General features: G+C 39.9%; 1 protein-coding gene across 1 annotated transcript; it reads left to right on the top strand.

Moving 5' to 3' along the window:
- The first annotated feature begins 12305 nt into the window (after positions 1-12305).
- DLX3 (distal-less homeobox 3) lies at positions 12306-25356 on the top strand. The gene is made up of 3 exons (XM_083145477.1): positions 12306-12649; positions 16983-17173; positions 24234-25356. Exons 1-3 carry the CDS (start codon positions 12316-12318, stop codon positions 24531-24533), a joined length of 825 nt encoding a protein of 274 aa, XP_083001603.1. The 5' UTR covers positions 12306-12315; the 3' UTR covers positions 24534-25356.
- Positions 25357-26139: the final 783 nt, after the last annotated feature.

Raw genomic sequence — 26139 nt, 5'->3', positions numbered from 1 at the left:
CGGTATCTCTGTCCAGGTCACACATCAAGGATACAACACATTTTTTAAATTTGGTAAAAGATGAACAGTGGAGAGATAGTTATGCATTCCTCAAAATCTACGTCACAAGCTTGTACACCAACATTCCACATCTATTGGGTGTACAAGCAATATCCAACAAATTAACATCAGATGGTGACCTCAGTCATATTCACATCACTTTTCTATTGGATTCTACTCATTTTATTTTACATCACAACTATTTTCTTTTCAGCTCCACTTATTATTTACAGGTGATGGGAACGGCCATGGTGACCAGGTTTGCCCCTAGTTACCCCAATCTCTACATGGGTATGGTCGAGGACCAACTAGTGTGGGGTAGCGGACATGGGGCATGCCTGGTCCTCTATGGCCGTTACATTGATGACCTTTATTTGGGACAGGGATGCACAGTCAGCACAATCCTTCGTTACCATTATGAACACTAACACTTTTAATCTACATTTCACTCACACATATCACCCTACACATATAAATTATTTAGGCATTTCCCTTAACATTATAAACAATCAGATACACACTTCTAATTATGTAAAAGAAGTTAACACCAATTCATATTTACACTACCACAGTGCACACTACCGCCCCTGGAAGCGTAATATACCAAAAGGGCAGTTCCTTCGGTTACGACGGAACTGTCCGATTTGGAAACTTATAAATTACAGAGTACCCAAATGGTGAACTCCTTTCTCGACAAATTGTCACAACAGCATGTACAGAAGCAGCCATAAGTGATAGGACTTTGCTTTTAAGTTAAAAAAAAACAAAAATCATAAAAATAAAAACAATAAACAGAAACAAAAAGAACATCCAGATATTAATTTCATCTCTACCTTTAATGGAGAATACCACCAAATAAAATAAATCATAAACAAAAATTCTAATCTCTTAAAATGTGATCCCCTTTTGAGGGACCTGCTGCCCATAAAGCCGGGTTTCATATTCAGAAGAAATAAAACTGTGAAAGATATCTTAGCTCCAAGCATGTTCAAAAATAAAGAACCCCCTGTTACAGGCCAGGTTGTCAGAGCAACCCAAAGGCAGCATGACACTGGGGGGCGTGGCTCTAGCAAGGGAGAGGACACCGCCCCAGATCACCATAGCAAGCAACTGGGCGGGGCACACTCCCTGATGTCTGCAGCAGCACTCCCTTTATAAGGCTCATGCTGAATTTGTATGCCAGAGCTCTGCTGTGTATTGTACCTGTTAGCCTGTGTTGGAATTGTATTGCCATTGCTACAATATAGGTGATTGAGTCAGTGGCCCTTATTCTGATCGGTGCGGATATTCCCGCATTCTTACGGAGCGGTCCGTACGCCACGGTGTTTTGCCGCGTGCGGCCATCGTCCGTAGAAACGCCCACGTGTCCTCCGCATTCAGACGGACTCACTCTTTAAGAACAGGGCGTGTTTACGGACGACATACAAACCATGCGTGTGCGGGAGAAACACTCCGATTCTGCACGGTATTACAGAGTATTACAGAGTATGCTCGGGAATACCGCATCCGAACGGGAGCCAAGCGGTGCTACCGCACGTAAGCGGAGTATTTACGCCAAACAACCCACTATTATGTATATTCTGCAATACATCACATGACCCACTTATTCAATTACCTATCCTCATAAAAAAATGCTTCTTTGGAATTGGAATCAATTAGATGCCAATATATCCTTACAAGCATGCCTAACACATGCATTGCACACATTAACCCTTACAGCAATTGAAGCAGCAATGGTTTCAATTAAAGCACTGACAAGCGTCCTATTAGTGAGTAATGAGTAAAGGAGTAGATTCTATTGGGTTCAGGTGTTAATGCTTGTAGTCATTAGGCGGTACGTTCGCCTACCGCATGAACGAGTGGTGTCCGCAAAGCAATAGTACACTTGTGGACACCGCACATTTCTGCCCTTTTTGGTCGCGTGCATTCGGAGTGCTATCCGAATGTACGCCCCCCAACATAAGTGTACTCCCCCGTGTCCGCCCATGTTTCCGCCCCGTTTTGCCCACTTTGAAACTACGCCCATGTGTCATTCCGCATGACGCCCATAATACGCCCATATTTCCCGACTGATTGCGGTGCACAGTTTTGTACGGGATTTGCCCGAACAGGTACGGAGTCAATGCATGGCACATGCGCGTTGCATTCTCCACGCATGCGCAGACGCCGTAAAGACGCGATCCGAAAGTATGCGGTAAAGTACGCGTCAATCAGAATAAGGGCCAGTGACGGGTTTCCCCCACTGGATTGCAACACCTAGTAGCAATATTGTAAGTTCAGTCTCTGTTTATTCCTAGCTTCTCTTTTCTGTGCTGCTTTTTCCATCTGGCCAGTACAGGAGAGTGGAGCAGGATTTGGAAAGGATTGTCATCTTCCTCCAGAGACTGAATTCTGTCACTTCTGTGTATTGGTTTCTGGTCTGGTTCTGGACGCTGCGCTCTGCTCTCTTCATCATCAGAGCCAGTGTTTCAGCTCAGAGTTTTAGCTCTAATACCATCTGAGAGCAGGTGTCTGGATTGATCTTGGGCACTGGGCTCTTCTGTTCCCTCCTGCAGAGTAAGTGCTTCCAATCCAGACTCCATCCCGTGATTTACTTCCAGCCTGCCTGCGGTTCAAATGTGTCAGTTTCATCTCACTTTTACACTTGAACGCAGAGGGAATTCTTCCTGGCTAGGAAGTTCATGGGTTTGTTATTATTAACTCCATCCTGAGCAGTGTTGCTCCTAGTGAAAGCACATTACATCTTGCTAGTTCACTTTATCTGTGTGTCTGTTTGTTCTTCATTTGTCCCCAGTGTTTGTCTGTCAGTGACACTCATAACACCCCCTCAAAAAAAGACCTCCTGGTTACAACCTATACATGGTTGCTATAGATGCAACAATACCAGGTGTATCACGTGTAGACACATTCAAGATAGAACTCAGGAAATTTATGTCACAAATGAAAGTACACCATACAAAATTAAAACATTTATTAATTGTGAGACAGTCTACGTCAGGGCTGGGCAACACCGGCCCTCCAGATGTTGATGAACTACACATCCCAGGATGTTTGCATTAGTTTTGCTATGTGGCCATGCTGAAACTGATGCAAGGCATGCTGGGATGTGTAGTTCATCAACATCTGGAGGGCCGATGTTGCCCAGCCCTGGTCTACGTTATATACCAATTAACCTGTTCATGCGGCCTAAAATATATTGGCCGTACTACACGTTCACTAAAGGAACGCTTTCGTGAACATAGGAGGAACATAGTTAAAATGGTTTCCAATCACATTGTCTCAAAACACTATTTGATTCATTATAAAAGTGATCCTAAATGTTTAAGAGTTGGAATTGGAACATATTAAATGCACCATGAGAGGAGGTGACCGTTTCAAAATGTTATGCCAACAGGAGGTATACTGGATGCACAAAATGAACTCAATACATCCAAATGGATTAAATGACCAAGTTGAACTGAATGTATGCTTATAAATGGGACACACAATATGGGTACTTGTATATGTGGGCGAATGTAGTACATATGCCCATAGGCGAATCTAGGGGGTGGTCCGGGGGTGCACAGGACCACCCATTAGCCCATTTTGTAGCTGAGGGGTGGGGCTTTCCAACGAGCCCAGCACCGTGTGTCTAGCCCACTGGGAACCGGAGATACTGCCAGGCAAAGCTGGAACGTTTTCCCTATAGGATAACATGGGACCCGCTAATTCCGACCCCCACCCAGTTCAACGGCTGCCAGATCCCCCTTCGGCATCACTGAAGCTCGAGGTTGATCTCAGTCGAACCCAAATTGCTGGGCCTTCAATCTGATATCAGGCTGGATCCATATGGGTTAATTGTTTCCAGGGATATTGAGGTTAAACTTTTTTTTTTTTCATTTCTTAAATGTAATTTCATGACTGTTTATGTTCTTTGAGGGCAGATTTCTCTGGAACCAAACAGCCCAGTTTCACGGGACCAAAATCATTCGAAGCCAACTCAAAAGTTCTTCAATATGATACTGGTCTCAAGTAAATGGGTCAGTTGGTTCCGAAGATATAGCTGGTTGGTTAAAGGGGGGTAGGGAGAGGGGAGTGGTTGTCTCTCCCCCTCACACCAGAAAATGCAGGGACTAGGCTGGTGTATAAGGGGTCAGCCTGGGAATGTCCCTGCATGATCCTGGGACCATATTCCTGGGTAAATCCCTGCATTTTCTGTTGTGAAAGCGGTATTATTTCAAACAGCCGTGACCTGCAGTACTCTGAATACAGTCGGGCAGCCCCCTACTCTCTGCCCAGTTGTCAATGACTGTCTCCCCTGCAGCTTCCGCTCCAATTCTTCTCCCCGCTTTCACCTCAGCCCGCCCCCCCCTTTAATCATGTGGTGCCGGCGCCCGGCGTGTTCCCCCGACGTCACGCACAACAATAGCGCGCACAATATTTCAAATGTCCATTCGGCTAGAGGGGACACCAGGAGGGGAGTGGGCACTTATGTTGGAAATATGTAATGGGCATTACGGTTTGTTATATAGTATGTAATGGGCATCATGATGTGTGGCACAATGTGTAATGGGCATTATGGTGTGTGGCCTTATGTGTAATTGGCATTACGGCGTGTGGCTTTATGTGTAATGGGTATTACGGAGTTTGCTAAAATGTGTAATGGGCATTACTGTGTATGGTCTAAAGTGTAATACCACACCCCTTTTTGTGATGCCACGCCTCCTCCCCATGAGGCCACGCCCCCTTTTGCCGCGCGGCTGCGCCACGCAAAGGTCCCCCTGCTGGTGTGTCTGGATCGGGGACCACCCATTACCATAATTCTAGATTCGCCTATGCATATGCCCTTAAGGACACCCTCCTTCTCTTCTCTTTTCCTTTTTTACTCTTTTCTTTATTTATTTATATCTAATTATAATCAAATGCATTTCTGTCTATATATACTTGTGAAATTACAACTATAAGATTCTATGAAATCCTTCTCTTTTAGATATACACTAGTCATTATTTCATTTCTTTATATTTAGCTAATAATATGATTAAATCCAATTTTAATTTTTGATAAGCTATAGGATCGTTTCTTATCTACCTGTTTCTTAAGGCATTTGGTTTTTTATGTATAATATGTACTATTAATAGCCTAAAATTATTGTACATTACTCCTTATGTTTAATTTTCTCTATACGCGTTGCAAGAAATATATCCTCAAGCGCCAGTGATTTATAATAAATCATGCCACAGAAATAAGACATTAAGAATATTCCGGCCATTAATGACACGCAAGCAGGAAATGCTGTGCGGTCCATAAGCCTGGGAATGCTGAGGATGCCCCACCGGAGTTGCAGCGCGGCCATAGTCCGATAAGGGCTATGCAGTATACAAGCCGGGGAGCGCTGACTATCTCCCACATAATAGAATAGACGGAAATGACGTGCACGATGCATGTCAGAAGCGTTCCAAGTACCGGAAGCTGCAGAGCGGCCATAGTCTGATATCCGGTATTTGGACGTCATTATTGTGATCTCCCTACACCAACTTATCTCTACCAGTAAATATATCGTTTTTTATTTAAGGTTTGCCTCCTCTATATACAACCTATGCCTATTTAGATAAAAATGCTATCATTACAAATACGTATATCGGATCAATATGGTTAATGAATATGCATATGTTCTTAAATGAACTTCCTGTTTGTTGGTATAAAAACTGCACACATGGTGCTATACCTTTGAAAAAGCTGTCAGTCGTAAGGCGAAACATGTCGGGGAGCACCTGCTGATTTTATTCCCCAATTGGATTCCCCCCCCCCCCCCCCCCGCTTTGGAGAAAAAACTAGCTTACTCGCTACACTTGGGCCATCAGCTGGACGAATCATCACTGATTACCATCTATTTCGGGATACCACCACCTGCATATTGAGGATTACAAGGACGCATATCGTTGAGGACACCCACAATTCCATCGGGTTTGATACCTTTCCTCCAGCGTCACTACAATCCGGCCAGGTTTATGGACCCCCAAAATTAACCAGCTTTAGGATGGATATACCTAACACAATTACAAGTGTCTCCAATAAGGACAACAAAACGGGAATCCACACCAATAAGTATAAAACCCATATTTTTTACTTCAAACCTTTTTGTATTTTGTTCTATTATGTCTAGTTGTAACTTAATAATTGTTGTGTATATGTTTTTTATACCATATTGAGTGGCTATATATTGTATATTGCTAATTAATAAAAATACATATTTTTTTTAAAAAACAACCATATTGATCCAATACTATAGCGATCCACATTTTGTTATTTTATATATATATATATATATATATATATATATATATATATATATATATATATATATATATATATATATATATATATATATATATATATATATATATAATAACACTCACCCAGCCTCCAAGAAGGGAAGAAAGGAAAGGACCAGCACTCACAGGTTTCATAGAAGAAAAAGGTTTGTATTGCGATTTCACAGCATGATAAGTTACAAGCAGGCTGACCCAACAGCCGTTTCTACTGGATACCTAACCAGTCTTCATCAGGGGTGAAGACTGGTTAGGTATCCAGTAGAAACGGCTGTTGGGTCAGCCTGCTTGTAACTTATCATGCTGTGAAATCGCAATACAAACCTTTTTCTTCTATGAAACCTGTGAGTGCTGGTCCTTTCCTTTCTTCCCTTCTTGGAGGCTGGGTGAGTGTTATTATCATTTTTTTATGGACCCTGCACCACCACCAATGCTACTATGTACTTCGGAGTGCCGTCTTATCTCTATCTATATATATATATATATATATATATATATATATATATATATATATATATATATATATATATATATGTTTTAGGGCCATGCTCCAGAATGTTTTACATTCTGGAACTTGGTAAGTCTGACAGCTTCAGAGCCCCATAGAAACCTGTTGTTGAAAATGGAGGGATAATAGAGATAACTGCTACAGTCAGTCCATAGTACATTCTAGGGAGAATTCAAATGCAGCAGTCCTGTGAAAAAAAGATTTCTGAGTCCTGTTCATTAAGTATTATTTGATAAATTAAACCCAGAATTAATTAGCTACACCTGTGAATCTTATAAAATGTGTCAGTGAGTAATTGAATAAATGTTTGGGGTCCTGAGGGCCGAGTTTGAGAACCACTTTCCTAATCTTAATGTGCACAAATAATAACAAGTATTCCCACCAGGTGGTGCATATCTAAACCTGACTTTATAAAATATGACCTGTTGAAATTACTGTTCAAGGCCCGGTATCTACAACATGTAAACATTAGTAGTTCTTTGTGGGGATTTTTAACGTCCCGTGCTGCAAAATTGTTAATAATAATAATAATAATAATAATAATAATAATTAAATGTATTATATCATACCTCCTATATTTCAGTGAAAAAGAAGAAAATAAATAGTTGCCATATTTGCAATGTAACATGGATTATTCTAGAAACAAAGTGACTTGCTTTTTTTTTAGTTGCTTCAACCTCAGAATTAATACCATAAGGGATAAGGCTACTCTGCATTGCATTAATGAATCACATTTTCTGGCAATTATAGTTTATGAACACAGCCAGGGCAACAATTGGCATAGAACTATATTAGAGGACAAATACAGCTGTTAAATTTCACTGTCTAATATAGAACAAGGCCAATATTATTTTCACAAAAAGTTTTACATTTAAATTTTTTAAATCAATACGTAACAGATACCATGCATTTATTAAAACTGGGGTTTTTATCAAACCCCAGTGTTAGTTATTGAATAACACTGGAATGTGTTGGGATTCTGGCCAACAGGATTCCACCGTCGTTCTCCTTACTCTAGTGATCCCAACTGCTGGGATTGTGTACCCAATGTTATAACTTTCTGATGTGTTCAGTTTCAAAAGGTATCTTTATTACTAAAATACTAGTTATTAGCCTGTAAAAATTACGGAACAGCCTATCAGTAATGTCAGTGCTGGCTGTGCATGGCCGGAAGGAGCAACACTTGAATTGCTCCATCAGGTATCATCTAGTGGCCACCGTCACGCAAAACACTTGAAACCCCCCCCCCCCCCCCCATAGAGGTGAGGAGCAGCATTAGCCTTTTATTATATAGGTTTCTTTTTTTCAGGACAATCTTGATAATAATTGTTAATTCATTTGTTCCTGTTAAAATTCTTTATAGATAAGTAAAAACCAAATCAAACGTGAATAAGCAGGAGTGCAGTATAATTTGTCTTTTAAAAGAAAACAGTAGGTGATGTAGTCCAGTGGCGCTGTAAACAATAAAATAATAAGAATACAATACATTGCTTAGAGAGTGTTCCTGAAATTCAAGGAAATTCTCCTGGAGGTGTCGCTATTCCAATTTGCCAAGGTAACACTTCAAGAAGGTGATGTGGTATTCCTTCCCATGCAGTTAATTAATTATTAGCTGCAATTATTGTGAATGTTGGTCTTAAAATAAATTACAAATTTGCATAATGAAAAGAAAAAAAAACATGTGTTAGTGTTTGTAACGTAACGGTGCTCTCAATATACAAAGTGGAAAATAAAATGAATAAACTAGAGAGAATGAGTCCTTTAGTTTGTTTGTTGTTCTTGCGTTCCTCGCTTACCTCACATTGAGGGTCGAGGAAGCTCAAAGTATCTGTATCCTGTGTTTGTAAACACCGTTTTCTTTTGCACATTATTGATTTCGCTTTAGTTGTTTAGGGCTGCTTTGCACCCACCTAATATGTCTTTCAGGCTTTTTTTCTTCGTGGATGAACTTCTGTCACTAGAGGGAAGCATATCCACAGGCAGGATCATGTTTTAGATGTAAGCACATGATACGCTACATACAGCATTATTACAGTAGGTGTAGTAAAAGTCAGATCGAGACAGGAACCACTTATATGAAGCCTCCTAGAGAAATATAAGAGGCACCACCTGTGGAGTGAGGCAATGTTATATACTTTAAAACAAGAGGGAATGGGCAGAAGTCGTTTTTCATTTTACAGATTAGGGTCAGAATTTAGATCAGAGAGGGCTTCTGTTGTGTGCTGAGCAGTGCATTGACACTGTACATGGTGCCTCTAAAATTGTAATTTCTGACATTGAGGCTGAAAATGATTAAGACCCCTTTACATCAGGGTTGCCTACTCTCATGGAATGGTCGGGTCCTTTCATAGGGTTTGGGGGACCCCCTGTCACGCGCTGCTCTGCTTAGCTGAGCAGTGAGGAATAGATGCTGTGCACATGCACACAGCATCTATCCACCGAGGGGAGCATGGGTGGGGGGTGCCCGGGGCGCCCAGGCATCCACTTATAATGGCAACCCCTAATGACTGACCAGCACCCCTATGCTCACTGCCCACAGGCGTTCAGCCTGCCCCTATGCCCAGTGCCCAGCCAGGAACGAATAATCTCATGGTGGATGCCAGACCCCCCCCCTGGCTCCACACAAATATTTCTGTCCCTGGCACGGTGGTGTGATGCAATGACACACCGTGCACATGGCCGGCGCCACACCTGCACTCCCGCCCTGCCACCAGCCCGCACAGACCAAATCACTATGAGCTGTCCCACCTGATGCCAAGTTGGACCTGCCAAGCAGCACACAGCAGCCAGCCGCAGCTTGTTCCTCTTAGGAGGAGAAGAGAACTGGAGAAGTCTCTACATTTTGAACCCCCAAAGCTTAAAACTAATTATTACATAATACAAGATGTTCTTGGTCTCTAAAATCTAACGGAAAACCGCACACACAGTGGCGAGATGGCAACAAGCATGCACGTGTCTGATATATAAGTTTATGAAAAGCTAGCATGGAGATTGTTTTCATATACAAATATTGTGGCATTACGGTGTGTAGCATAATATATAATAGGCATTAAGGCTTGTGGTATAATGTGTAATGGGCATTACAGTGTGTGGCATAATGTGTAATTCATTACGGATTGTGGCATAATGGACATTATGGTGTACATTTTTTGCCACGCAATGTTTCTGGTGTGTATGTATGTGTGTGTGTGTGGGGGAATGATTCGTTCTGGAACCTATATACATAAATAAGTCACCTTCTATTTAGTTTGCATTGATGCCCAGTAGGTGCTGATAGACATGCCCCTCCAGTGATGCACCCCCTAATAAAATGGGATACCCATGCCTATGCTAACTGCCCCAATATAGCCTTAATTAATGGAAATGGTGTATGTCACTGCGCTATGTTTTTAGCAGCCTTAAGGGGGTAGGGACAATTTTGGAAAGTATTTAAGGCCCTTGTATAAAATAAATCAAATGGAAGATTAATTGTAATATAAAAGAACAATGTGCTTGCCTCTTAATAGAAAAAAGGGGGGTTTAGGGGTTAAAATGTTTACAGCTCTTTTTGGAGTTTACTGTAGTTGCGTTATAGTATATTGTATCGTGCGTTATAGTATTTTGTATCGGTGGCTCCGGGGATCACGCTTATGTAGACAGGCCTGTACTATCCCTACAATACCTCTCCTCTGAGGATTAGTGCAGCGCCGTCCCAGTTGTTACTCGCGTCTCCGCCTCCCAGTCTGCCGTCTGGTTGTTGATACCGGAAGTTCGGGCAGCGTGTTTCCGGCTTACGCACCCGGCGGCCAACGCGTTTCGAGTCGTTCACTCTTTGTCAAGGGAAGCCTTAATTAAGTAGAAAAATTGTATATGTTTGGGAGGAAAATAGAAATAAAGTTTGAAAACTTATGATTAATGTCCAACCATTTTGGCAGCATACATGCCTATTATGATATATTCCTCTCCGGGAGATACCCACAGAGAAGAAAAGCAGGTGGGTGGTGATGGGGGTGTGACCAGGCTCCTTAAGGACTAGCCCGCACCCAGAGTGGAAACTGTCGCAATTGACAAAAATTTGCATAGTGATTGAGCTACAATTACAAAATTAGCATATAAGCACATCATCAATATGTCCCCTCCCTCCATGGGGCATGCAGAGATGCTGTAATTACCTCCGCATTCTGCCCACTTCACTAGGAAGTTCCACTCTTCTGTGGGAGCAGAGGACTATCTAGAAAAACCAGTGTCTCATACAGAAACCGGGAGAGTAGGCAGTAGAGTGGGCAGCAGGCAATCCTCATGCTGCCCTGATATAGGGCCTACCTTGATGCCTGCAGCATTAGCTCCACCTGCCCCATTATTAATCTGGCCCTTGGTACGTGTACTTATGTTGGACATCAGAAACACTAGGTAGGATTATGTTCTGGTTTAAGGATCCATATAAAAATGTAAAAATCAAAGACATTTATAGCCATTATAATTCTGTTGTTTTGTTTTGTATAACAAATTAGAACAATGACACTGTCAATATCACATAACTTGAAGAGCGTATTCTTGAGATTTCTATGGAAACCCATGCAGCCCTGCAGCTAATTTTAAACTGCACTGGTGTGGCACATTGAATTCCCATCCATGTGCACAGCATTTCCTTCTACATGTACATAGTATTTCCATACAAACATATTTTAGGCACTAGTGACAGTATGTTCCCTTGTACCTCCCATGTACGCATGTACCTTGCCTGGTGGGTTCTAACAGCTGTATTGTTCTCAGGAGTACAGGAGATGACCCGCAGCTTAGGTCACTAAATGCTACCAAACTCTAATCATAGATTTGCTGGTTGTGATAAATAGTAACATTCAGACAGATATACCATGTCCCATTACATACCTAGTAAATGTAAGGACATTCCTAATATTGCTACAGCTGACTGACGCAACAGTGTTCTCTCTGCCTCTATTGTGTCTCCATTATGCATTTCATTTTATTTTTGGTATGTGTATACAGGTATGTGTTTGCTCAGGTATACTGTATATCGCCTGAATAAAAAAAAAAAAGAATGACAATGAGAAAACATTCAGTATATGTATATATAATATTTATAAATATATATATATATATATATATATATGTGTGTGTGTGTGTGCATGAATATATATGTTTTTATATAAGCACTCAGTTTCATACAATCAAATACATATGCATGTGTGTGAGTGTGTGTGTGTTTTTTTTTCCTTTTTGTACTGACAAGACGCTGAGCCATAAATACAGAGCTGGTGAAGAAATCTGTTTTGCCTGGAAGGCTTTGCTCCTGAAGCCAATAGGAATGCGAGACCCTCCCTTCTCTACCCTATAATTATGGAGTAGAACTGGTCTGTGGAGCTTTGGTTTGGCTTTATTGTACAGGGAGAAGTGCAGAAGGGCTCAGCAGGGATGTGTGTGTAAAAGTCTGTTGGGATCTCGCCTTTGCTCTGCATAACATGAGTGGGACCTATGAAAAGAAGATGGCCGTATTAACTGACTTGAGCACATCTTTGAGTTGCCATTCTGTGTCCAAGGACTCACCCACCCTCCCAGAATCCACTGCCACAGACATGGGCTATTACAGTGGTCCAATGGCTGGTGGCCAACATGACTACTACCCGAGTCAATCTTATTCACAGTCGCTCAATCCATACAACTACCACCATCATCCCCAGTTCAACCTGAGTGGACTGGTGGGGGCCGAAGGCTTCATGACCAAGGATGAATATCAGTATGGAGGCGGATACCGTCCATATGGACATTATCGAGAGGCTCCAGCTCCAGAGACAGGTATGCAGGGACATTGTTTTGTGAACATAGAATGCATCTTTTTTTAGAAGTGGACATGCTGCATGGGAGAATAGAACATGAATATGAAAGGCTATATTACTGTATATAGATTTCTATATTGAGCGAAAGTCTGGACATAGAGGTGGACAAAATAGTAGATACAAAGAAATATTGCATGACAAGATAAAAGATGAAAGATGAAGAAGTAGGAGACATAGGGAAACAAAATTGAGGATGAAACTGAGTACATATATAGAGTATGTATGTAATATAGTATGCAAAACAGAAAAGAAAAAAGGGTATAAGCAGAGACCACCAAGCAAACATAGACATAGTAGTGTACCAGCTTGTTGTCAGACAATCGCAATTCATTTTACTTTAGGACATTTATACAAACCAGAACGAATAAAACATAGTGCCTGCATAAAGTAATGAGATGAACAGAAGCCTGCAACATTTAAATAACAAAGAAGAGCTTAAATTCCCCCCCATCATTTAAGTTTGAATTACATTACAAAAACAAACAAACATTTGTGGCTGTTGACCTACAGTACAATGCTAATTCATGTCTATTTGTAATGTTGCTGTGATATTCTGCCTTGGGACTGAACAAAAAGACAAGTTCTTTCATAGAAAGTGGTCAGATTGTGTTAGTTCCTGGTGAGTACTCACACTGTATTCTTAGATACTAATAGCTGATTTGCTTTAAAAATAATATACACATGAAATCACATATAGACAAAATATAGGTGCCAGAGAGGATTTGTAAAATATTGGTTTTACTATTAGAATAGTTATTTATCCCAAAGCATTTCTTTTTTAGAAGGTCAGTACAAAAAGTTTATAAAGCTAGTAGAGAGTATTGTAGTTATTCCTCTCCATTGTTATTGAAACAATTACAAAACAAAATACATAGAAATACATTTCATTTTAAAGTAAGAAGAGAGAGAGAGAGAGAGAGAGAGAGAGAGAGCAAGAGAGAGAGAGAGAGAGAGAGAGAAAGAGAGAGAGAGAGAGAGAGATGATATATTTTGTATTGGAGCTCTAACTCCGTAATTATTGATCCCAAATCCAAAATAGCTATTTATTGTGTGAGCAAAAGTACAGTATTAGTAAAATTTATTTATTTTCATTTTAAAGTAGAACTTAAAATGTTTCATACTGTGCATTCCAAATTTCTGAAGTCATATTTTTTTAAACTTTTCTAGAAAATAGTTCAATACATATATATCGGTGTGTGACTTTCCTATGCATTGTAATATACTGGGCTGGTCTTACCCAACGCATAGTTACTTAATGACACTGACATGTTTATAATGTTAGAGTGCTCATCCCACTGTCTGACTTTTAAATGACTGACACATTATTAAGAGGCAAGGGGTTTACAGGAGTCTGGCTGCCTTACTGTCTGGGACGTTAATCAGAGAGAATTTATACCTTTATTACAGTTATTCTCTGTGATGTAGCACATCTCTCTCTTCCTGTCTCTTCTCTAATCCCAAACTCCTGTTTACCTGTCTGTCCATACCCAGTCTGTCTGCATATGTACTGTACATCCAAGGCGTGTGAGTCTGAGAAGAACCAAGCTGTCTGACGGGTTCTACCAACATCCAAACTGGCTGTCTATGTCTTTGTTTGAAAGTCTCAACATATATCAAGGCTGTCTATTGCAAGGATGGCTACTATATCTAGGGTCTCTCCCAGATGAAGCTGTAACATTGGGTTTATCTGTACAGCTATTTGTCATTTCCCCCGGAATAATTATCTTACATGGGTGTTGCTTGATATATAGGGCATGTTCTAAGTCTATACATGTATGCTGTCTGTTATTTGTTTTTCCTTTCTACAATATGCAAGGTTATACATTTTACATTTCTTATTAAAGGTCTAATAGCAATATCTAGGGATGTACTTTTTACTCTAGGAGAGACTTATACTTTCAGTGTCAATTGTAAATCCAGGAAATCAACTTTTTGTTTCTCTGCACTCGTAAATAAAGAAGTTGTAAATCATATGCTTGAGTTCAGTTCTAAAAATGTCACATATGAACTAAACATTTATTTTAGTTTTGGCTTATACAAAACACAAATTTGTAGGATCTAGCAGCTGCAATTGGATGACACAGAATAAATTGTGTTGACAAAAAAATTAGTGAAAAACATGGAAAAAGGGAGGAGTCATCCTGACATGTTAGACAACACTTACATCTTGAGATTTTCTCCAAATCACTGATCCTTCCAAAATATTTAGCCCTAGCCACAGTTAATTAACTAAGTATAGGCCATGTTCTGGAGAATGTGCCGATTTCATGGCCATAATGTGATTGGTAAACTGATCTGAACAACCATAGACATTATGAAAACATGGCTTGCTATTGATGGTTGGGCACTGATATGGGGAAATCTGTAATAATAGATAATCTGTTCATCTTTTCCATTAGTAAAATGCCCTGTATCCAGGTGCTGCAGTTGCAGACTGTCCTTGCATTTATATTCACACCCTTAATCCCAGGTTCATTTTGAACTTTTGTAATTTTTTATATTTTATTTAGTTTCTTATATATCACAGTAAATTTAAGAAAAAGACAGTTTTGGAGGTAGGAAGGCCCTGCTGCAAGCTTAACTTGCCTGCTTTTGTTATTTGTGTCTGTATCCATAGAAGAACTGGTTTATATGCCAAATTCCTTGGTCAAGCAACTCTCAAGCCTGAAGATTGTGTGTTGTCCACTACAAACTGTGTTTAAAGAGGAGTGTCAGCCATTTTGTAGAAGCCGAGGATAGTCAAAATCCCTGTAATTTGGGATATACACAGCAATAGAATTGTGTTTATCATCTATGAGCTAACTCAGAAGAATAGAAAGAATAGGACAACATTGGACCGATGCCACTTTGAGATATACAGAGACAATAAAATGCGATTTGTATTGAAGATGTAGCACATAGCAACCAATTAGATTATACTTCTTATTTTTTTAACACCTTCTAGAATAATAGAATATGATTGGTTTCTATGGACAACATCCCTTCTTCAATAGAACTTCCATCCTAGTAAATTTACCCCTAACAGTCATGAATTTTGACTCAGTATTGGAGATAGACAGAGCCAGTTAAGATACAAAAGCCCAAATGGTTAAACCTGAGTAAAACAGACTAGAATAGGCTGCACAAGTTGCTTTTTAGTTGTATTCATAAGGATGCGCTGCTCAACCCCTTGACAAGTAAACATGTTCATAATGTACTATAAGCAGCTAGACTTAAATCTCACAACATGCACAATGGGTGCCATTGTACTGACTTTAGCAGGCAATCAATCACAAGCTTTTGATGTGGAGGAGGATCTCTATACTCATAATATAAAAAGAAGCTAAAGTTTGGATAGATTGAGTCAAATAAGCAACAGTTGGGTTATCTGTAGTCTGTGCTTTATTACATTAGAGAGGACCAGGAAAGGAAATGCTGGACACACAGTACTTTAGTCACAAAGACAGAAGATGTGTCTAATTTCAGGTAGATTGTAAGCAAGTTAAGAAACTGCACTATTGAAGCAAGTCTAATAAACAGGTGAAACAGTCAAGTGTGAGAAATAGTGAGAAAATACAGATGTATAAATATAGATAGTATCTTGGGTAAGATAAAAAAAAAGGGTGGGCGGTAACTTAAATCTATCCAAACTTTAACTTATTTTTATACTATGAGTATAGAGATCCTCCTCCACATCAAAAGGTTGTGATTGATACACAAGCACAAAAAATAGAACGCAATTAGTGCCTTTGGTAAGCATAGATAAATAGAGGACAGGCAATTTCTATGGTAAGCACAGATAGAGGGCAGGCAGATCCTGAGGTAAGCATAAATAAATAAAACAGTACTATGGGTAAGCTGTAAAAATAGTGTGCAGGCAGTATCTGAGTTTGAGCAGAGATAAAGAGTGAGATGTACGAAGCCTTGAAAAGTGGTAAAATGGAGAATGATAACCACCAACCAATCAGCTCCTACCTGTCATTGTTCAAACACAGCCTGTAACATGGCAGTTAGGAGCTGCCAGTGTATCACTCTCCATTTTATGGCCTTTAAAGCTTAGTACATCTGGCCCAATTAGTTCAGGTAGTACCTCAGTAAGGCATAGATACTGTACATAGATGGCAGCCAGTACGTGAGGTAGACAGAGATAAATATTGTAGAATTTAAATAATACCCAAATAAGGTAGAGATGAAAAGTATCTGAACTAAGCATTATAAACAGTGTGATAATTACAGTAGTAGACTTGCCATATAGAATAATCTTTGCACCCTTAATGTAACCTACAGCTGACCTTGGTTATCCTTACTTTCAGTGTCAATAAAAGAGGAGCCGGAAACTGAGATACGAATGGTTAATGGGAAGCCGAAAAAGATCAGAAAACCAAGAACCATCTACTCTAGTTACCAGCTGGCAGCTCTGCAGAGGCGTTTCCAAAAGGCCCAGTATTTGGCACTGCCTGAAAGAGCAGAACTTGCGGCTCAGTTGGGACTTACACAAACACAGGTAATTACCAAATAATACATTATATATAATAGCACAGTGAGAAAAAGCACGAAAAAGCATGCAAAGAATAAGAGTACAAAAACATTTATATAATTATTTTCAATGGACTGTCCTGAGATGGATGTGTGCAGTGGGAGCGGTCAGAGAACGTGCCTCAGACTTTTCGTGGGTACACATGGTTAGATGTGGAAGTCGATTTGATTTAGATTCGATCTTGCATTCGATCTCAATTAGATTTCTGCTATATAGTCTTGCCTGGCAAGAATATTTTTCTTTTTCGATTTCCATTAAACATAAATGTTAACCGGGATCAAATCTGCATCGAATGTGGAAAAACCATTTGATGCCCATTCGATTTCGATTTGATTTAGCATCTATAAGCAAAATCAAATAGAAAACTAGTGGAAATCAACCGTGTGTACCCACCATTTCACTGCTGCAAAGGAGACAGAAAGAGGAGAGCACCACCAGCAATAGTAAGTATTAGAGTGCTGTGGGCAAAAGTAAGAATAAAGTAAGTCAATGGAATGGGACCATTAAGGCTCTCACACACAGATATTGGACAGTGTTAGACACTGTGTGTTGTTCTAGGATAATTGACTTCTGTCAAAAATGGATCCAACTGTGTGTTTGGAAGTTTAAGATTTAAATTAAATGGGACATGGACTTCTATAAATTACCTTAAATAGCTCTCGCCAATATTAAACCAAGATGGCTGCCTAACACAGGACCATAGAGGGTAATATTCCACCTTATGCTGCCTCCCTTCCCAGCACCAAGAATTTGTTTAATAGGTCTGCGATAGCAATCAGAGTGTCTTTAGGCTGCAGGGTTAGGTTCCAGACACCCTGACAACCAAACGCTGTTGCCATTCTATGCCTTGTGCAGTGGCGCTGCTTGCCCACCCCGGCTATGGCCCTGGCTTCACCTTCTGCAAAATATCTAAAAATGCTATGAACCCTATTGGAACAAAGGCACTATATAAATAGTGTTGATGATGATAATAATAATAATAATTATAATTATTATTATTATTATTCCCATAAAAGTCATTTCACTTTTATTATAGTTTGGACTATATCCATCCAATCATACTGAATACACTTTTGGATCTGTTAAAGTTAAATGCGTACATGCGCATCTACATAACAAATATGTAATAGAACAGCTAAACAAGTATATAATAACTTGATATACATAAAGCAAATATTGACATACATGTAGAGGGACATATAATATGCAGAGCCAGCAGACTCGAGAATAATGTTTTGCAGTGTAATACTTGCAGTTGCATATATATATATATATATATATATATATATATATATATATATATATATATATATATATATATATATATATGTGTGTGTGTGTTTGTTAACAATAGGGCAAAATATTATAATATTTCTCAATGATTTACATTAGAATCACCTTTTCAACACCTAAACTACCCTTGTTTTCCTGAAAATATTAGAACTTCTTTATGCACAAATGGGGAGTGTGTTTCCTCCATTGGAAGTAGTGATAATGTTAACATTTGCAATGATAACATTTACAAAGTAGACACTACAATGTCAACATTGTTGAAGTGTCAACAGTGAAAATGTTGGCTTTTGCAGAATGTCAACAAATGATGTGTCGACATTTTGCTTAGACCCAATGGTTAGGATTAGATCACATCAGTGGAGGGTTAGCTATGGGAGTGGCGGGAGGCTTGCCATAGACATTAGGAGGATGGTTATTATAATGATGTCAACATTTAACCAGTGTCGATATGATGAATATCAACATAGTCACTATCAAAATACCAATCATGTCAACGTGATGTGTGTCGACAAAATATACCACTCGCCACTCTGACAGCATCCATCAACAGTGATGGATGTTTTAGAATTGCCACTATTTGCTCCACATTTATTGTCAGGCATAAATTATCCTTTGATTTAGAAAACTACATGTTTAAAGGGTATTTTAATACATCATAAAATAAATATTAGAAAGCATTCTAATACTTTTTTTATGATGTTTCTTCCACCGCATGTCATTCTTTTAAAAAGCACTCTTTTAAGTTCTAACAAGTATTCTGCTGTCCAAGCAGAAGGAAATTATCTATTGTACTGAAGCATCACCTCTAAATTATATAGGATATAGTTTATAATAGAATATCCTATTACAGATAGAGGTTAGCTAGCCTTTACGCAGGGCCGGCGCCACCACTAGGCAGTGGCAGTGTTAGGCCACTGGGGGGCGGTAGTTGGGAGCAGGGCAGGAGGGAGAGCTGGAGGTCTGGCTTAGCGGGCAGGAGGGAGGGCTCGCTGCGCTGTGTGCAGTTCAGTCCCGGACCCCGGTGCATGTTAACTGACATTTTCCTCCACCCGCACTGCGTACAGCTGCTCAGCCGGGCAGCGTCTGAGGGTGAGCCAAGTGCTCAGCGCTGCCCGACTGAGCGGCTGTACACAGTGCGGGTGGAGGAAGTCAGGAAGATGTCAGTCACACTGCGCCGGGACTGAACTGCGAGGCCTCCCTCCTGCCCGCTAAGCTCCCCAGCTCTCCCTCCCTCCCGCCCGCTGAACTAGACCTGAGCGCCTCATCTCCTGAAGGGTGAGTAATATATTCACCGGAACCCCTCCCCCCCCCCGGAGCAGCACGGCGGCCTTATTCCTCCCCACCCGTGGAGCCGGTGAGCGCCGGGGCGCCCCCCCCCGCCTGGGGCGCTCCGGCGCCTTGCACCGGCACTGCCTTTACGGTCAACAACCTGTGCTTTCCAGCTGCCATGAAACTATACATCCCAGCATGCCCTACCACAGATTTGCCATTAGCATGCTGAAACTTCATCAGAGCATGCTGTGATTTGTAGTTCCACAGCATCTGGAGTGCCATAGGTTGCCTACTCTGACCTGTCAGCTGCTGCCCATTCATTTGAATGGGAGTTTGGAAATCTCCTGCTTGCCCGCCGCAACCACGGGCTGTTCCCCACCGACAGCTCCCCGGGAGTCCTTTAACATGCGATAAACCGCATGTGATTTATCACATGGAAAAAATGGCACGGGAAGCTGCTGTGGGAGTTAAAGGGAAATTAGGTCTGACTTCAAGTTGGCCCTGTGTATTGGGGTCTTTAGTTGTCACAGGAACAGATTGCAAGCCTGAGCGCAGGACCCTCTTACCTCTTTGTCTCTTATTACCCATTCTTGTTTTATTAATGTTTGATCTTGATTATACCGTAAGTGCAATGGGATATACAGTACTGGTGCAATATAGGTAACTGCTAATGCTAATAAAATACGATCACTAAGTACCATCTCATACAGGCCGATATGTATGATGCATCACATATTCTTTGCAATACATCGTGCACCTCATTGCATGCATACCAGCGCGCATAAAAACCTTTCACATGGGACAGCAGGGGGCGGATGCAGGGGACTGGCCAGCGTTTGATGCACGTGCACACAAAAAAAATGATGGGTGGGCCCATAGAAATGCTGGGCGTACCCCTGCTTAGGGCTGGCGGCTGACGTCACATGACATCAGTGTCCGCCCGAATTCAGCCATATGTAGCCAGAAAACCAGACAGTCTAGACTGACTTTTATTAGCGAAGGGAAAAAACCTCATTCGATGGTGAGCAACCATCAAATGATTTTTCTGTGCTGCTGAATGCGAGCGGATGTGTATGTGAATGCATCCGCTCACATGCTAGTGAGTGTATTCGGGTGGGGTGGATGTTCGATGGGGCGGCGGGTGGTGTTTACTTGCTCGATAGGCTGCGGATAATGCAACCTAGCAAACAGGTTTGAATCAGGCCCTAAATCCCAAAAAGACATTAACAAACATTTGGCATCTTATATTTTTGTTTTACAGCTTTCCCAGATGTATTTATTGACAATAAAATGCAAGTTAGGTTACAGAATAGCCAAGGAAAAGCGGAACTCCCAAATTGTGCTGCTGGAACTTGTGTAACCTCTGTGGAAGAGTCTGCTGCTCTGCTGTCACATTTAATTTCCATTACATGTCAACACAACAAATGTGTAGTTCTAAATATCTCTGATAATAGATTCCATACCTGTATCTGCATTTCACATGTTACACAACATTTTAATTTATTCTAAATGTAAAAACATGCACTACATTTCACCTTCCTTTTCCTGCTGTATAATATGGGATATAATTTGTATAATGGTCCTGATTCTAGTTGACTGTTTGGAGACCATCAAATGATTTTTCCCCTGTCTTGACTGACCTATATATGGGCCTGATTCTAGTTGACTGTTTGGAGACCATCGAATGATTTTTCCCCTGTCTTGACTGACCTATATTTGCAATGTTAAACGCCTACCCCTGGAAGCCATCGGCCTGTCTGCGTTTGCATGGAAACGCTGGGTGTCCCCATGTGCCAGCCCCTTACCTGCCTCCACCCCCCCCCCCCGTGCACAGCAGATCTACACATGTGCATATGAGAATATACACATGAACGGAGCGCAAACATCGGTCCCCAGTATGAATATGACGGGGACTAATCCAACCAGTATCGGGCCCAATGTGACATTAATAACACTTTTTCTAATATGTTATATGAGAGAAAAAATAAAGTTTCTATTGCACAATATCTTCCAATATTTGACCCTTTGGGATTGTGACCAGAGTTTATAGAAAGGGCTTAGAAGTGTGGAGTTCATACACACTGGAACTCTCCTGTCCGGTTTCCTTGGACCAATAAACACTTGATGGAGAACGCTAGACAGATCCTTGCTAGTGAAATCCAGGAGGTTTGGACGTATGCTTTCACTAATGCCTCATTTACTGTATTAAATAGGAAATTGTCTTAGCCAAAACCATGTTTTATTTTCTATGAAATTATTCAGCAACTACAGTATATAGAGGTGCCATATCCAACCAAAGAATATCACTGAACAGACCAGTTCTTGTGTCATTTATAAATAGTGCAATTTAGGTCACCTTGTGTCACATGTCCTTGTCGAGTAGAGATAATTTAAAGAAGGTTCTATCCAACCACACTATTTGTCTTGCGCTTCTTTTGTAAAAGTCAACTGAGGTATTGTGAGGGGTGGGAGATGTCCGGGTGGGGTGTTTATGGTCAGGGAGGTGATATCCTGAGGCTTCCTCATACTGATTTACAAAACACAATGTTGCTGTGAAACTGGGTTTGGTCCTTCTGGAATAGAGCTTGGGATGACTCACAGGGCGGGGGAAAATCGGGACAGAGGTGTAGAGCTAGTGTGGGGGTAGGAAGAGTTTGGAGAGAAAGAAAACACATAATAAGAGCTTAGTGGTTGTCATTGCTAAGATGTAAGTCCTGGTAAGATCAAGGTACTTTACTTAATGGTCAGTCCCATGTCTGACCAATGTCAAATATGCTTATTCATCATAGTTTATTCCTCATTATGTAATCTGACTACAAGTATAATGAGCCCCATCTTAACAAAATTGTACTAGGTACTCTGATTTAATGAAAAACCTCCTCTCTGTCATAGGTCCCTTATATAAGTGCATTAATGGAAATAATATATACCGCTATAGAAATATAATAAGCAAATAAATACTGTGATTGGATGTAATGATAATTCATGCTTTTCTTAAACTGTGTAGTATGCTTATTATGTAATAACAGAAGACAACTCTCCGTAGGGTACTTCCTGTGACCTTTCATTTCCTTATCAGGGAAAAGCAGGATTGTTTGACCTTGCATATCTAAGAAATACAGCCACTTTTATTACTGTGCTTTTATATAATTATTTTCACATTTCAAATTTTTATTTGGAATACTTGATCCATCATGCTCTGTTCAGAGGTCACAGTCTCACATCCAAATGTCTTTAAAGTCTATAACAGTAGTAAAAAAAAAAAAAAAAAAGACAGTGATCAGTGATATATATATAATTTTTATCAGGAGCCATTTAACCTTCCAGTATATTTTTCGACAAGGAAACCGAAGCACCTGGAGGAAACTCTGGGAGAGCATACAAACTCCACACGGTTAGGGCCCTGGTGGGAATCAAACCAAAGTGCTGTAATCAGTAATGCTAACCATTATGCCATGCATGCTTCCCAATGCATAGAAAGAAAATACACATTTATGTTAATTTAAAATGATTTAACTCATGATAAGTACATTTATATACAATTAAACAACAGAGTGTTAAAGTTCACAATAATAAAGTATATAGATATAATACATTTAGGAGACAGACAGATATTTGTGAGAATGGAACATGTTTCAACAAAGAGCTGCAAAATAGGTCCAAAAGAGAATAGGAATAATAAGTAATAATTACTGAGAAAAATGCAGGGAAAATTAGCACCAACAATGAGAAAGTTAGTGTTTACATTTTTTTATTAAATATTCTAAGAAAATACATTCTCACTATGGGATTATCAAATGGTTTACAGAAATGACTATAGCAAACTCAATTTATTAACATTAATTTTTTTAAGTATATACAGTATTAGTGATAATTTAGTCATGATCTTGTACAGGTACATCCCTTAACTGAAATGCTCGAGACCACGAGCACTTTGAATAAGGAATTTTTGCGGATTTGTGATTTTTTTTTTCATATTTACCTGTCCCCTGGCATCCATGGCGGCCATCAAAATCCTCTTCATCGGCATCCCCGGTTCCAAGGATGCAGTTATTTCACCGGCCTGCCCGCGCAATGCATCCTTAGGACTGAGGATGCGACTGAAGAGGATTCCGATGGCCACCACAGATACCAGGTAACAAGTAAATATGAAAACAATATGATGCCATGGACACAGGGGGACGAGGTACAGTAGGTATGAAAAAAAGGAGCAGGGAGCAAAAAAAACGAAATAATAATAATAATAAAAAAAAAAACGAAATATTCTGAAAAACCATGGTTTATAGAATATTTTGGGAGACTCAACCTGTACTACTTGTGTGATTCTCTAGTATCATACCTTAACTAAGTACCACTGGATTTATTAAAAAACACTATACCAATTCACTGCACATGAATCCAAAAAGAATAGGAACAATACTCCACATTTGGTTTAATAACTTTATATATTTGTGTCCCTTAGGTGAAGATTTGGTTTCAGAACCGCAGGTCAAAGTTCAAGAAACTTTATAAAAATGGTGAAGGACCTGGATTGGAGCACAGCCCCAATAACAGTGATTCAATGGCTTGCAATTCCCCTTCATCCCCACCTCTGTGGGAAAATAACAGAAGCCGAACCCCTCAGCAATCAAACCTTCCTCATTGTACATCTCCAAGTTATCTCGAGAACTATAATCAATGGTTTAACCAACAGAACCAAGCTGGACCTCATCTACAGCCTCCTGATACCTTGCACCAACCACCACCTAATACAGTGTATTAATTGACAAAGACTCTATAGGTTGCTCAAATGGGTAATTTACCACATTACCCACTTTACCCTTATTAAAGAATTCTATTGACTGTGTTTGGGGTATGAACTAAATATTTAAGTGGCATTGGTGGAAATGACCATTAAATCTGAAAACACAAATGATTATGGATTTTGCAAAAAAATTTTGAAGGACAATTATTGCCCCAAACTATTTTTTTGGCTCCTCAGAAAAAGGCATGTGGATGGACATTGAATGGAAAGACCTAACTGTTGATGCCAAAGCCAGCAAACGCATAACAAATACTTCTCATCTCTCAAGTATCTTACTCGACCAGGTTCCTTTGCTAGATCATAAGTACAAATACGTGTCACAGTCAAACCCATAATTTCCTTGTTTGAGGTATTCATAGCAGTATAATGCAAGAACAGGTTCTGTTTGTGTCCACGCCGCACTGCTTTTGATGACCAAGATAAATGAATATCTATGGAGACTTTCTCTTTGATATTTCAAATCCTAAGTAGGTCACATTGAGACTTGGTTTAACCTATGACCATCCTTTCCTCGTTTTCAAATGAGACCATAGACAATAGACTGATAATGATCTCTGCAGTTTCAAGACTGAGACGTTGCAAGGCTTTCTACTTGAGATGTAAATTCTCACTCATCAAATCATCATCACATTAATAAGCCAGGACCTTAGGTTCCATTAAAGAAAGGGAAGCTTTTTTTTTTTTAAAGAGTTTTGATTTTATCACTTCCCATTGTTCTGAAATATTTAAGGAGAGATTGTGCAGAGAGGGTTTTTAACTTATTTTTGTAATATTTTGGGAAATGTATGGAATTGGAAGATTAACTTTCAGATTTAAGAGGAAGGGGATCTGAGAATGTTACTGTATGACTGAAAAATTAAAATATTGTGTTCTGCTGGATAAGCAGTGGATTTTGAAATGTGTTGTATATTTTTATGTACTATGTCAGTACAAGAATAGAGAATGAATGATAAATACTGTACATGTGTGTTTTATGCATATGTTGCTGAGTAAATGGGTTGATTCTTTGAGAGTTTGCATATCCAAATCTTAGAACATTTAGTTTAGTTTTTAAGACTCAGGGCATTAGAGGTCTAGTTATCAAAGCAAATATTACGCATCACCTGTATGTAACAAGGTGGGAACAACAAAAAAATAACTGTCACAGTCCCTCCATTTCCGACAGCAGATGTATCCCCCTAGGTTCCTAGGGTGTTAGATTTACTGAGCTTTAGATGCTTCACACAAATTGTTGTGATAATTTCCATTGAAGGTCATAAAAGGTAATAAATTAAGAGGCCCATTTATCAGCAAGCAATAACAATCATTGTGATTGATAAAACTATTTGTGTGTGATAAGTAATGCTGCTGCCAATTAGCCCACAACTGTCATTTTTCAATGACAAGACAGGAGCTGGACACATGAAAGTTAGGATCTGAATGGCTGGAGCACTTTTTATCATACTCAAGTTATTAATTCAAAATATGTTTTATAATTGATACATGAGCCCACTGGGCATGCATAAACTCTTCAGATATATCACATTATCAATAATAAAAAGAAGTAATTTTATCCAGATTTAAG

This window comes from Crinia signifera, chromosome 6 (genome assembly GCF_055691185.1).
Source record: "Crinia signifera chromosome 6, ASM5569118v1, whole genome shotgun sequence".
In the NCBI taxonomy this organism is placed as follows: domain Eukaryota; kingdom Metazoa; phylum Chordata; class Amphibia; order Anura; family Myobatrachidae; genus Crinia; species Crinia signifera.
This window is presented reverse-complemented; position numbering and strand designations above follow the sequence as displayed.